The sequence below is a fragment of the Boleophthalmus pectinirostris genome, unplaced genomic scaffold (assembly GCF_026225935.1).
Source record: "Boleophthalmus pectinirostris isolate CB_2022bp ecotype Guang Dong unplaced genomic scaffold, ASM2622593v1 HiC_scaffold_22, whole genome shotgun sequence".
In the NCBI taxonomy this organism is placed as follows: domain Eukaryota; kingdom Metazoa; phylum Chordata; class Actinopteri; order Gobiiformes; family Gobiidae; genus Boleophthalmus; species Boleophthalmus pectinirostris.
Window position 1 is genome coordinate 3,472,074 of NW_026571190.1, and position 15,353 is coordinate 3,487,426.

A 15,353-nucleotide genomic window follows, 5' to 3' on the forward strand; every position below is an offset into this window, starting at 1 on the left:
TCTTCTCTAATGAGCTCCCATTTCGTCCTCCAGACTGAGCAGCTGTAATCTGTCAGAGAGAAGCTGTGAAGCTCTGTCCTCAGTCCTCAGCTCCCAGTCCTCTAGTCTGACAGTCCTGGACCTCAGTCACAACGACTTTAAGGACTCAGGGCTGGAGATGTTGTCTGTTGGACTGAAGAGTCGTCACTGTAAACTGGAACAGCTCAGGTCACATTATTCATTTTAGTTACACTGAGAATTACAATTAATAAAAATGACATGATGTCCCATTTGTATTGAATGTTACTAATGAATTGACTGATTACAATATCTGTCCTCAGACTGTCAGGTTGTTGGTCTCAGAGGAAGGCTGTGCTTCTCTGGCCTCAGCTCTGAGGTCCAACCCCTCCCATCTGAGACAACTGGACCTAAGCTACAACCATCCAGGAGACACAGGAGTAAAGCTCCTGTCTGCTCTACAGGAGGACCCCCACTGCACACTGGACTCTCTCAGGTATGGACCTGTCTTCCCACCATTGCTCCTGTGGAGCAGTAACTGTACCATACACACTCACACCATACAGACTCAGTCTATTTTAATAGATTAAACATAAAGCCTTGATGAACCACAGTAATGAAAAATGTGTGTTCTCCTACAGACTGGAGCCTGCAGGTGTTCACTGGTTAACAGTTTGCCCGTGGAAGAGTAAGTATAAAAGAAATACAGTTATGCTTTATTTTATTTTAATTAATTTGTTTATTTATTTATTTATTTATGTATTTATTTGTTTGTTTGTTTATTATTTTTTGCATTTAAAACATTGAGAATATATTTAGACTTCATAGTCCAACTCTACATCCATGAATCCAGAGTTGTTTTTAAAGCAGATCCTGAAGAGTCCAGTCTGGAGCTGTGTTTGAGCTGCACTCATGTTTCAGCTCAAACATACACAACAATGCCATCAGAACTACTGCTCCTGGGAGCAAAGGAGAAGCACCAAGCTCCATCAGAACTGATTGTCAAAACTGACTTCTGGTAATGGTGGCCCAGTCGTGCTGTTACTTGTGCTGGTTTAACTTTTCTGAACTACTGATTAAAATTTACATCCCAGCTTTAGATTTGACACAAATTATGTATGAAACAAATGTGCAGATATAAAATGACCAACATAAATAAAGTGACCATACATGAATGAAATAACTAAAATAGAGGTGCACTAAACCTGCACATGTACAGTCTGCACTCGTATGACTTGCACATGTATAATCTCTGAAAAGTTAAACATGAACCATCTCTAACATGATATACGCACAGAACAGACTCACCATCAGCAGCCCATCCCTCTGTCACAGAAAGAACACACATATCCCACTGAGTCGTGTCCTTTAGTCTGAAAGAAGCTGAACCGCATCAGCGCACAAGGAGCGAGCTGTTTTTATCAGCACTTACATTTATGCAAATGAGCTGAATTATATGATCAAATGGGTTGATGTGGCTGTATAGTGGTTATGGTTTATATATGTTGTAAAGTTGAGTTTATTTATGCAGAAGATTTTAATTAAGAATCTGTTGCAGTGTGTTTGGAAAGTTCAGTTTGATCTGTGCAGTGGATCATAGTTCCTTATCACTGGTTACGAACCTTCCGAGCTTCCTATGCTAAAAAACCTCATGGTTGTTTGTATTTTTCCTTTTTTATTAAGTATATCATTTTTGAAACCAGAAACCGGTATACTTCATTTCATCATGTACACAGTGATATGAATATCCCGGTTTCTCAGTGCACTTGTATACACAGTATTCCGAATACTTCAATAACCAAGATATAATAACTGGGATATTGATGTGCATGTATTCACACTCATTGTGTCACTCCACTAGAACAGAATAATAGAATTCACCTCCAGAAACTTGGACTGGTGGCAAGTTTTACCAGTATCACCTATAGGTAGGATCAATATTCTAGAAATGGGTCCGGTCAAGTGGTAACGGAGGGAAACAGGGGCAGATTTTTTACATTCAAATGTCTCTTATTCAGAAACTAGAGGGACTATTGAAATAAGTAAAGTATCAGAATGTAGGAAAGAGTTACACTCCAACAGGGTCAAGTTAAACCTGTGATATTCTTTCAAGTTCAAGACAAAAATTTTAAAACTCATGTCGGTAACGGAGGGAATGAAATATGCAGCACTTTTTGGGCAATAAATATAAACAGTGATAACTCTTGGTTCTCACTTACAGATCCTTAACAAACTGGTTTGAATATTTGTGTCATATAGTTTTCTACCATATGTTACAAGATTAGGTTGAAAAACCTCTTACTTTTTGAGTCATGAGATTTTTTATTAAGAAAGGTCACGGTAACGGAGGGAAAAGTAACAGAGGGAAAATTGTACAAACAAGTAGAAGGTGCAGGATTTTACATCATTTGTCAACTTTTTTCTTCTGAATACTTTAATATTACTTCAAAATGAAAGGAAACTATTTCTATAAAATATGTCAGTCCTTCCAAGTTAATTTTTCTTATTTTAAATACTTTTTTTTTTTTTTTTTTAAATCCTGTACCTTCATCAACAGTTCAAAGATGGAATAACACAAGATATGATGAAATACATCCATTTATTGACATGATTTGCAGGTCTTTGAAATTTGGGAAATAATTTTTGTTCCATGTTTCATACATGGTCTGTTTAAAACATATGGAACTTTAGAACCAAAAACGGTACAGAAAAAAGGTCAACAGTTTCATAAACTAGAGTACATATGTATCTGTTCAATACATTTTTATATCAGATGCATTAAATTGAATTTTTGGCCTTGCTGTTTACTTCTGCTTGAAGGCGCCCAAATGAATTTTCTTTAAAAATATCCCCATGGTTCCACCAGCTGGAATGTTTACTAAAATGTCAGAGTTAATCAGGAAATGTATTTGGAATAAGAATGGTTCACAAATTATCTTTATTGTATCTCCATTTGATACAGAAGATTTGAAATGTCCCAATCTTTACTGCTGTTACTCAACTAAGAACATCCATCCATTTTCTTCCGCTTATCCGGGGCCAGGTCACGCAGCAGTCTAAGAAGGGTCCAGCCGAGAGACATAGTCCCTCCAGCGTGTCCTGGGTCTTCTCCGGGGCCTCCAGTGGGACATGCCTGGAACATCTCCCAAGGGATGTGCCCAAGAGTCATGCAGAACAGATCAACGTGGAGGAGCAGCGGCTCTACTCCAAGCTCATCCCATGTGACTGAGCTCCTCACCCTATCTCTAAGGAAGTGCCCAGCCACTCTGTAGAGGAAACTCATTTCGACCACTTGTATCCATGATCTTATTCTTTCGGTCATTACCCAAGGCTCAGGGTAGGAACGTAGATTTACCGGTAAATCGAGAGCTTTGCCTTTTGGCACAGCTTCCTCTTCACCACAATCGTGTGATACAGCGATTGCATCACTGACGATGCTGCACCGATCCACCTGTCAATCTCACGCCTCATCCTCCCCTCACTCGAGAACAAGATCCCGAGATACTTGAACTCCTCCACTTGAGGCAGGGACTCCCCACCCATGAATAAATATTGATAAGGTTATTTCACAGTTTGGGGTAATACATTATTTAAACCAAGAAGGATGGACGCACAATTCCAGTTTTGGGCAAAGAATTGTAGAAACTGATAAATAAATTTGGCCAAGTTTAAATGTAATAAGCCCATAACGTAATAACCAGCCAATAATGTAATAACTTTAGTGAACCAATAATTTATTACATTATCTACAGATTTTTTTTTTTTTTTTTTTGCTGGTTATCACATTATTGGCTAGGTAAGGGCAAAACATGTCACAAAGTAATAACTGCAGCCAATATTGTAATACCACCAAATACTGCATTTGAACAGTTTTCTTGTGATTTTCGTGGGGGGGGTTCTCCATGTCCAGCTGATGTCCTATGCTTTCAACCATTGCTAATACTCCTGCTACATATATTACTAATACAAACACTATACTTCAACCACTGCTACTTCAATCACTGCTGCTACTACTACTACAAACACTACTACTACTACTTCAACCAGTAGAGAGCTTTCAAAAAACATATAATATGCTGTTTCATGTTAACGGATATATTATTTTGGCTAAACAATATAATATTAAAGGTAGAATTTAAACTTGGCACATGGTCAGATGTTATGTCTTTTCCAGAGATAACGTACAGACTAGACAGGGACGGTAAGCTACAGAAACCCTTTTTTTTTTTACCAATTTAAGGCAAAGAGCTGCTTTGGGGCACAGCTGGTAGTGAAAGATCTTGTGTGTATCTTGTGTCAGGTCTATTACAGCCACTGTTGAGCAGACAAGCGTGTGATGCTCTAGGACTGGTGTACAGAGTAGACACAGTCACTGAAATTGAGACAGATTTCAGAGCAGCGTACCCAGATGTGTTTCAGGGTTTAGGCAAGCTGAAGGAGCCTTTTCACATATAACACACCAGTCTACTTTCACCCCTGCTCGTTAGATGTTGAGATTAGAAAAACACTGGTATTGTACTAGCCTGATTTATCAGCCAACCTTAGGATTTGTTCGCTTGATGGTAGGCGGGTACTTTTTTAATTTAACCAATCACTGCTTTTTGGTCGTGACCTCACACTCCTAAATGCAGCAGTAAAAAAGGAATGCAACATTCTCCCAGCAGCTGATCAAACATTGCAATGATGAAAGATGATTAAATGTTCACAAAACTCGAAGCTCATTCCACATTTTGGCAAATCCCTCTCACACCAGAGTCAAGGTCCCTCACAACCTTCATCACGCCCTTTGAACGGTTTCAGTTCAACCGACTTCCCTTAATATTGGCGCCGGAACATTTACAAAGGAAAATATCCCAGATGCTGGAGGACTCTGAAGGTGTGATTTGTCATGCCGATGATGTGCCGGTGTATGGCAGAGACATGCGGGAGCATGACCACAGACTGCACTGTCTGCTCCAAAAGTTCCAGAAGGAGGGTCTCACTCTGAATCAGAAATGTGAGTTTCCCAAAAGTGAAATTATCTTCATGGGATATAAAGTTTCTACAAAAGGCATAGAGGCTGATCCCAACAAGTTAAAGGCAATCCAGCAGTTGCTGCAGCCACAGAGCGTGGAGGATGTGTGCCATCTCATGGCTAACTATCTCGTTTTCAGAGAATTTAATTTTTTTCACTTATCTGACTTATTGCATTGAATGCTTTTATATGCTTTTTGTATACAAAAGCAGTAGGGTTCCTCCTATGTTTCCCTGACTAGCATACATACGTAGGGGTCCAGACAGGCACTCCGCTCTCGACCCCTTAGTTTTCCTTGAACCCTTTTTATAGTTCAGCCACTTCAGCCCTTCTTCTTCTAAACATCGAGTCATCTAGCCTTATTTGTTTCTCGCCATGTGTTGTCTTCTTCTTATTGGTCCACACAGTTCCTCATTGTAGATTTCCAAGAGATACGCAGTGGTGTCTTCTTCTCACACCATCTTTTCACCTTTCACCCAGTCAGCACTGTCTGTCACACACACTAGAGAAAGCATGTTGCATAAAGAGGAAGAAGCATCATGTTTACCTTTATCTGACTCAGTTTTTTGCCACTCTCAGGCTATTTACCAAACTGTCTAGTTTTCTGTTCCTTTTCTTACTTCATGCACATATTATTAGAGAAATGAGTGGAGTTGGGCAGAGCCCCAGGAACTATTAAGCCTCCCAGTAGTGCTCACTCAGTCCTCCAATTCAGCAGACACAAGAGTCTCTGCAGATGCATCACCATATGGGAATGGAGCCGTACTGACTCAGAAACAGTCTGACGGCCCATGGCGACCAGTGACTCACATTTCAAGAGGACTAACAGACATGGAGAGGCACTACGCACAAATAGAAAAGGAGGTGCTCACGGTCACATGGACATGCAAAAGACTTTAATCTTACCTCATGGGACTACAGACCTTTATTATAGATCACAAACACCTGGTCCCTCTTCTGAGCACAAGAGGTCTGGATGACCTTCCTCCGCACATCCTGAGATTTTGCCTCAGGCTGCTACGCTTTACATTCATCATCGTCCATGTGCCCGGAAATAAGTTTGTCACAGCTGATGCTCTGTCACGGTTGGCCTGCCTTCTGCAGGAGACGTTCAGCTGGAAAAAGAGGTAGAGCTCTTTGTGGACTGTGTCGTATCTCATCTCCCCTACACACACAAAAGGCTAGAGGGGACAAAGTAAGCACAGGAAAATGATGAACTGTTTAAAAAGGTCATTAACCACTGTTTGACAAGTTGGCCAGAAACATGTAAGCTAGAACCAGAGTTAAAAGGTTACTGGCAACATAGAATGGGCATGTAGCTCACAATTTGCTGCCTAAACTGAGAGCAGATATTCTGCAACGTCTGCACGAAGGCCGTCAGGGTATTTACAGATAGATCAGATGGTATACAGGTGTGAAATGTGTCAAAAGCACAGGTTACAGAACTGACACCCACTCCTGTGCCCGACCGCCCATGGCAGAAGGTTGGCACAGATCTGTTTGAGTAATCAAAGAACATTACCTCCTGATTATTGAATTTTCTCCAGGTACATCGAGATTGCTGAACTCAAACACACATCTGCAGAGGTCACTATAAAAGCTGTGAAACCTTGACCTTTGTGAGACATGGAGTTGCAGAGAATGTGGTTTCCAACAACGGGCCGCAATTTGCATCAGAACAGTTCAGACACTTTGCAAAAGAGCACCAGTTCACACACGTCATGAGCAATCCCAGGTACCACCAAGCCAGAGGGGATGTGGAGTGCACTGTTCATACTTTCAAAGACTTGTGGAAAAAGGACAGTGACTATAGCAGAGCGCTACTGGTGCACAGAGCCACCCCACTGGAACACAGGTTCTCGCCTGCACAGCTGCTCATGGGAAGAAACCTGCACACTTCCCCACCTCAACCCACAGTCAAGTTGGAATCTAAGTGGCTGGAATTGCAGACCTTTCGAAAAAGGGATGAGGAGGGAGGCGTAAGCAGGCAAAACACTTCAACCCAAGAAACTGTGCAAGACTCCCAGAAGTACTGACAGGATAGAAAGTGGGGATTACTACAGAAGGAACCACTGGAGCAGTCATTAGACCTGCCAATGCTCCCAGATCTTATTTGGTAGAGACAGACAAGGGTTCTCTACGGAGGAACAGATGTCACCTTAGACCACAGGTGTCAAACATAAGGCCCGGGGGCCAGACCCGGCCCTCCAAGACCTTTAATGTGGCCCTTCTGTGATTTTCTACAAAAATATTTTAATTATATTTTCTATTAAAATATTGTTAATTTTCTGTGGTGTTTATCACAGCAGCGTCTCCAGTGTCTCTGTACGTGGCCCCTCCCACCAGAGCAGCACAAATGAAGACTTGTCTCTTTCCAAACGCTCTTGAAGGACGATCGTTTTGACTGTTGACCCTGACACCCTCATCAACAAAATGTCCAACATGAGAAAAGTGGAGCCGAGTGCAGGATTTTCCAAGAAAAATTGACTTATTCCTATTTACATTCACAGTTCATGTTAAAACATTGTGTTGAAATTTAATTTTTCTTAAAGTTTCAGGTTCATAATATTATAATAAGAAAGAGTTCATCAATTAAAAAAGATTTCTGTAATAGATTTGTGTTTCTCTGCACAAATATTTGAACTTATTGTTATTTTTGGGGTTTATATGACATGAGTTTTCTGATCCGGCCCCTTTGGGATCAAAGTAGGTTGGATACGGCCCCCGGACCAAAATGAGTTTGACACCACTGCCTTAGACTAACAGGGACTATTACTTGATGTGGATGAACTGTGAGTCCTCCAGATAAATAGACGAGTCTAACCTGTCCTAAATCATCATTACACACTAGCAACCAATGCCAAATGCATGGGACATGCATATTTGTTCTTGCTAATATGAACAGCTTCACGCCTTGACTCAATGTTAACAAAAGTAGTGCAAAGCTCTCCTGTCCCCCAAACACACTTCTAACATCAGACTGCCAAAGGCATGGGCCATGTTTATAGCTGTTAAAAATGAATAAAAAAAACAATGGGTGCCAATGGGTGACCCTGACGTGATGGTGCTTCTCATCTGCCATTGACCCCACGGGGTGGGGTAGGTAGAGAGAGAAAAAAAAAAACGTTGTTCCCATGTTAATGGATATATTGTTTTTGCTCAGATTATTATTATTTTTTATTAGGCCCAAGCCCCAATAGGGTGTAGAGCCTTTTGCTTTTGCTACTATGAGCGCATGGGCAATGATGAGTGCATGGGTGTATGTGAGAGGAAGTTGTGCAGCTTCTTCCTCTCGGTTGGCCCCGGCATGAACATCAGTATCCCAGTAACCCATGCCCAAGGCCATATTTATCACTGCGAAAATGAATGCAAGTCAGTGGGAGGTCAAAGGGTGACCCCGACGAGATGGTGCAGACGCACCCGTCATTCACCAATGACCCCACAGTGACGTGGGGAAGGTCAAGAGCTTTCAAAAAACGTATAATATGCTGTTCCCATGTTAACGGATATGTTGTTTTTGCTAAAAATATATACAGTCATGGACAAAATTGTTGGTATTCACTGAAATAACTTGAAACTAAGAAAAGCAAAATGTCAAACAAAAATCAAACACTGTTTTTCACCTGTGGTTCAACAGAATTATTAGAAAAAAAACAAAATAATGAGACTGGCTTGGACAAAATGATGGTTCCCTTAACTTAATATTTTGTTGTACAACCTTTTGATGCAAACTCTGCAAGCAGATGATTTCTGTAACTGTCAATGAGACTTCTGCACAGGTCAACAAGTATTTTGACCCATTTCTCGTGAGCAAACTCCTCTGTTTATCTTAGGTTTGAAGGATTCCTTCTCCAGACACCATCATTCAGCTCCTTTCACAGATGTTCAAGAGAATTGAGATCTGGGCTCACAGACTGCTGCAGAACAGTCCAATATTTTGTTCTTAGTCATTCTTGGGTGGTTTTAGCTGTGTGTTTTGGGTCATTATCCTGTTGGAAGTCCCATGACCTATGACTGAGATCAAGCTTTCTAATTCTAGGCAACATATTTTGGTCCAAAACACCTTGATAGTTTTGAGATTCCGTTGTATTTTGCACAGATTCAAGACGCCCTGTGCCAGATGCAGCAAAACAGCCCCAGAACAAAACCAAGCCTCCTCCATGTTTCACAGTAGGACAGTGTTCTTTTCTTGGTCTGCTTCATTTTTGTGTCTGTGAACATAGAGCTGATGTGTCTTGCCAAAGAGCTCCATTTTGTCTCATCTGTCCAAAGAACATTCTCCCACAAGCTTTGTGGCTTGTCAATCTGCATTGTGACAAAATCCAGTTTCACTTTCTTATGATTTGCTCTCAGCAGTGGTGTCCTCACATGAAGTCCACTTCAGCTCAAACATTGATGGATGGTGTGATCTGACACTGATGTACTTTGCCCTTCGAGTTCACATTTAATTTCTTTGGAGGTTGTTCTGGGCTTTTTGGTTCCATTTGTATGATCCATCTTTTGAATTTGTCATCAAATTTCCTCTTGCTGCCACATCCAGGGGGGTTGGCTTCAGTCCTGTGGACCTTAAACTTGTGAAGAACATGTGTAACTGTAATCATAGGAACATCAAGCTGCTTGGAGATGGTCTTATTGTCTTTATCTTTAACCTGCTTGTCTATCATTTTCTTTCTAGTCTCCTGACACAGTTCTCTTCTTCTCTTTCTCTGGTCCATGTTCAGTGTTGTGTCCATCATGTCTCCAAACAGCACAATGACACATATCGCCCTTTAAACAGACAGACTGACTGAGGACAAGTTTGAAGAACCTGTGATGCAGATTAGAGACACACCTAAGTTTAACATGTCCCTATTGTCCAATTACCTAGAATCTTTTCTAGGGGAACCATCATTTTTGTCCAGGCCAGTGTAATTAGTTTTATATATATATATATATATATATATCTGTTGATTAAGAAATCAAAAACAGTGTCTGATTTTCATTGGTTATTTGTCAGGATTTTTTTTTTAAATATTATTATTATTGCTTTTCTCAGTTTCAAGTTATTTCAGTGATTATTGTTGATTTTTCTTTCCTTACCAGAGGGGTACCAACAGACTGTATATAATTTTATTTTATAATTTTTTTTAAAGTTATTTTATTCTTCTTCTGCTATTTGAGCTCAAATTTGGCCCATAAACATATTCAAAAACTCACCAAATACTGCCCAAATTTCAAAAGTACCAAAAGATTTGATAAAATATGTGTTGCATAACTACGTATACAAAAATGCAACCACCTTCAAAAGTCAAAATACAGCCTATGGGAGCCGTCTCAATGTAAATTTTGTCATAGAGCCACGAAATTCGGTACACAGATTCATCATGTCAAGACCAACAAAAAATATTATTATGGCTATGCTCCCTGACAAACCAGAAGTTGGCCATCTTGGATTGAATATTTCTAAATGCTGAGTTAGCATTTTCACTGACGTGGAGTTAAAATGATTCAGTCAGGTTCAGAAGCTGGACCATGCCTCAACTTCCTCTCCAACCAACCACAGCTTAGCTCAACCAAGCTTTCAATTACCCAGAAGCCCTATCTATACAGCCACTTCAACAACACCATCTGTGTCAGCGGTCTCGACCCCCTCCCTCCCACTCCGTGGCTCTCATCCATCCTTCTGTAGGAAGGGATCAACGTAAAAGAGGGGGCGTTCTGAATAAGCTGGATGATCATTTTGGATTTCATTCAGATTTAGAAAAAAATTCCAATGTCAAAATTTGCTCCCATTTGCACATACAAAGTCCGATTGGAATCAAATTTGAATCAGTTGTAAAATTTTCTTGCCAAAACCTACTAATTGTGACACAGAAAACATGTTGTGATAGCGCCTCCAACAGAACACAACAAAACTTTGCGTGGAAGGTAATGTTTTTACTTTTTCCAAAATATACGAAATTTTGCAGAAAAATTACCTTTGATCACCTCAATCAAAAAATATAAACCATATAGTATTTTTAATTGTGTTGCCATGGTGATGCATGAAAGCTCCACTATTATCTTAAAGCAGAACTAAGTAACTTCGGCGGTAGTGCTCCCCCAAGAGGTTGCTAGTGAAAATGCACTGTCGTAAATATTCTTCCCATCTCCCCCACCACTCAGCTGAGCACTCACATTTGTTTTCATAAAGCTGGTGAACACTGTACGCAACAAAATATGTCAGGGGGGTAATGTAATTTTACTCTTTAAATAAATATCATTTGAAATTCTCCTCGAAATTCCAAATGGGCTGATCCAACACAAATGTTTTACTAAACATTCGGGCTGATTTTGCATCTGGGCTGAAGTTGTTCGTTGCAATAGAAGCACAGAACAGACTTACCATTAGCAGAAGACTTCTCTGTCACAGAAAGAAGGCAAGGCAAGGCAAGTTTATTTGTATAGCACAATTCGTACAAAAAGTAATTCAAAGTGCTTTACAGAATAAGAAATACATTAAAATCATAATAAAAACAAATCAAAACATAAATAATCATGAAGATTAAAATTAAAAAAGAGAGACATAAATTAAAGAGAAGAGTGCGGAATGAAAACCTTTCAGTTATTTGCACAGTTAAACAGAAATGTTTTGAGTCTGGATTTAAACAGCGTCACAGAAGAGTCTGTCTCACATGTTCAGGACTGTTCCAGGTTTTAGCTGCATGAACCTGAAACTCTGACTCCCCTTGTTTAGTCGTGACTCTGGGCACCAGCAGGAGGCCGGTCCCTGAGCTCCTCAGAGTGTGAGATGGTTCATATGACACTAACATGTCACAGATGGAGTTTGGTGCTCGGCCATGGAGAGACTTGTACACAAGTAGAGCTACTTTAAAGTCTCTGAGGCACAGGAAGCCAGTGCAGAGACCTGAGCACAGGACTTATGTGCTCGTACTTCCTAGTTCGAGTAAGGACCCGAGCTGCAGCGTTCTGGATGTTCTGGATGTACTGCAGGGTCTCACAGCTCGTTTGGAGAGACCAGTGAGCAGACCATTACAGTAGTCTAACCTACTGGAGACAAACGCATGGATAAGTCTCTCCAAGTCTGCTTTAGACAGTAAACTTTTGATTTTTGCTATTTTTTTTAGATGGTAAAAGGCTGCAGATGTTATTGATTTGATGTGGCTGTTAAAGTTCAAGTCTGAGTCCATTATTACCCCTAGATTTCTTGCCTGATTTGAAGGTTTTAGAGAGAGAGACTGGAGGTGACTGCTGACACTGTCCCTTTGTTTCTGTGGACCAAACACTATGACTTCAGTCTTGTCAGAGTTTAGCTGGAGAAAGTTGTTTTGCATCCACACACTGATCTGTTGGATGCAGTGACCAAGTGACTCCACTGGTCCATAGTCTCCTGCTGCCAGAGAGACGTAGATCTGAGTGTCCGTCTGCATAATTGTGGTAGGACACGTTATTGCTGCTTATTAACTGGCCTAATGGCAGCATGTAGAGATTGAACAACAGGGGGCCCAGGATTGACCCCTGAGGCACCCCACAGGTCAGGGCCATGTCATCTGAGACACAGTTTCCAATTTCAACAAAATACTTCCTGTCTTCTAGATAGGACTTGAACCAGTTTAGTACAGTACCAGAGATGCCCACCCAGTCCTCTAGTCTCTGTAAGAGGATCCCATGATCGACAGTGTCAAAAGCAGCACTCAGATCTAACAGGATCAAGACTGAGACTTTGCCTGCATCAGTGTTCAGGCGGATGTCATTTGTCACCTTGATAAGAGCAGTCTCAGTGCTGTGGAGGCTCTAAAACCTGACTGGAAAACATCAAAGGAGTTGTTCATTTGGAGAAAGTTCGTAAGCTGTTGGTAAACAGCTTTTTCAAGGACTTTGCCAAAAAACGGCAGATTTGAGATGGGTCGGAAATTGTTCAGTACTGTGGCATCAAGACTGCTCTTCTTTAGGAGAGGCTTAATGACCGCAGTTTTCAATGTGTTTGGGAATGTTCCAGATTGAAGTGACATGTTAACTATGTGAGTGAGTGGTGAAAGTAAACTGTTGAGGACGGACTTTAGAAATCTAGTGGGTAACATGTCCAGGCAGCAAGTAGATGAACTCAGACTGGTAACGATCTCTAAAACAGTTTTGTCAGTTACAGGTGCAAAGTGATTCAGCTCTAAGTGTCTCTGTGGCTGCATGCTTGTTATTTGTGTTGTGGAATTGATGGCATTTTTGATGCCCTGAACTTTGTCATTAAAGAAAACTGCAAACTCATTACATTTAGATGTGGAAATTAGTTCTAGTGGCAGTGGAGCTGGAGGGTTTGTTAATCTGTTCACTGTTGCAAACAGGACACGAGAGTTGTTATTGCAATTACCAATAATGTCCGAAAAATACTTCTCTCTTGTTTTACTCAAAGTGTAGTTGTACATATGCATTGTTCCTCTGTAAATCTCATAATGAACCTGGAGGTTTGACTTGCACCATTTCCGCTCAGCCTTCCGGCACTCCCTTTTCTGTGCTCTGACTGAGTCATCATTCCTCCACGGAGCTTTTTGCCTATCTTTAACCACTTTAACCTTTATCGGAGCGATGGCATCCAGAACATTCAAAACACTCAAAGTCACAGAGTTCAACACATCATCAACATTAGAACATGAGGCAATTTCAAAATGTATCATTTCCATGAACAGTGCACCTGTGTTATCATTTATGTGTCTCCTTCGAACAACTGTAGGAGCAGCCGGTGGTTTGGGAATAACAGACAGGTCAAAGAAGACACAGAAATGATCAGACAGAGCAACATCAACCACACTGACATTTGAAATATTTACACCCTTTGTAATGAGCAGGTCCAGAGTGTGCCCTCTGTTGTGAGTGGGCTCACTGACATGCTGAGTCAGACCAAAAGTTTCAAGGACAACATTAAGCTCTTTGGCATTTTTGTCACACACATTATCCACATGTACATTAAAATCACCTGTAATGACTAAACCATCAAAGTCTGTGCAAACAACTGAAAGCATCTCAGTAAAATCATCAATAAAACTTTGACAGTGCTGAGGAGGTTTGTATATGACGATGTAGAGTATGGACGGTGATTGTTTTAGCTCCATTTTGAAGGAAATATACTCAAATGATGAAAACACCCCAAATGACAACCTGTGTGTAACCAAATGATCTCTAAAAAATGCACACACTCCTCCACCCTTTTTATTTGCTCGTGTTTCAGATTCAAATTTGAAGTTGGGAGGGGTTGATTCCACTAGCACTGCATGACCTGTGTTTTTGTCAAGCCATGTTTCAGTTAAAAACATAAAGTCAAGATTAAAAGAAGAAATAAAATCATGAATTAGAATGATTTGTTACATAAATATCTGACATTGAGCACAGCAAGTTTCTAATTTGTTTCAGTAGGACTGGGTGTATTAGTTTCAGTAGGACTGGATGAAAGAACACATAATCCACTAAGTCGTGTCCTTTAGTCCAACAGAAGCTGAACCGCATCAGCGCACAATAGTGAGCTGTTATTTTTTTGGTTTTTTTTGAATGCTTAGTTTATGCTAATTAGCCAGGTGGTTTTAAGTTTAGTTTCTGTAAAATGTAAACAAATATGCGCAAAGCTGTGTGGATAGGGAAGGCTTGCGGACACAGAAACGACGTGTCTGGACGCAGATCATTTCCAATACAGTGATACGGTGATTCGTTTCAGTGTAAACATAACCATACTCAGATATCAGGTCAGATCAAATCAAAGGATTTATACAAAATATACAATGTGTGTCAATCTAATGCTTCAGCTTCATAGCTACAATGGTAAATGGAGCATGCTAATAACAGCACTTACAAACAAGATAAATGCATACTAAAGCTAACAATTACTCAAATTACATAACTATAACAATGATATAGCAATGCAAATGAAACTTATGTGTTCAGTAACAATATCTCCAGATCTGTGTTCCGTCTTCTCTTTCCTTGAGCTCTGTTATTTCCTTGGGCTCTGTCCAATTCAGTTTTTTTCTTGCATCCTCAGACAAAGGCTTCCATGGTCTCTTAGCTGGTTGTGCCATGGCTGACACCTCACAAATAAACATTAGATATTTATTCTTGCAGTGAACTGTGAAAAGCATCAGTAAGGGGCGTGCCACTAGCTCGGTTACCTGTGTGTATGTTAAAGTGCCATAAAGCAATTTGGCTCTCATGAGAACGAGAACAGAACCCTGAGAGCTGACACCGTGTCAGTGGCAACAAAGTTGTGTGTCTTTTTTTCCACTCAAAGACAGCTGGGGGCGCCAGTGTACCCTACAAACACCCCAAAATGTCATTATGTAACCATCAAAGGGTCTTTGAAAGACACTTAATTCTGCTTTAA

The 15,353-nt window shown here is 40.5% G+C and overlaps 1 protein-coding gene across 1 annotated transcript in view; it reads left to right on the top strand.

Annotated features, from left to right (window-relative positions):
* The window catches only part of LOC129410253 (protein NLRC3-like), a 43,933-nt gene that overhangs the window by 19,739 nt on the left and 8,841 nt on the right, over positions 1–15,353 (top strand). The window contains 3 exon segments of the mRNA XM_055157750.1: positions 34–225; positions 329–493; positions 639–685. Coding sequence (XP_055013725.1) covers positions 34–225; positions 329–493; positions 639–685 — 404 coding nt within the window.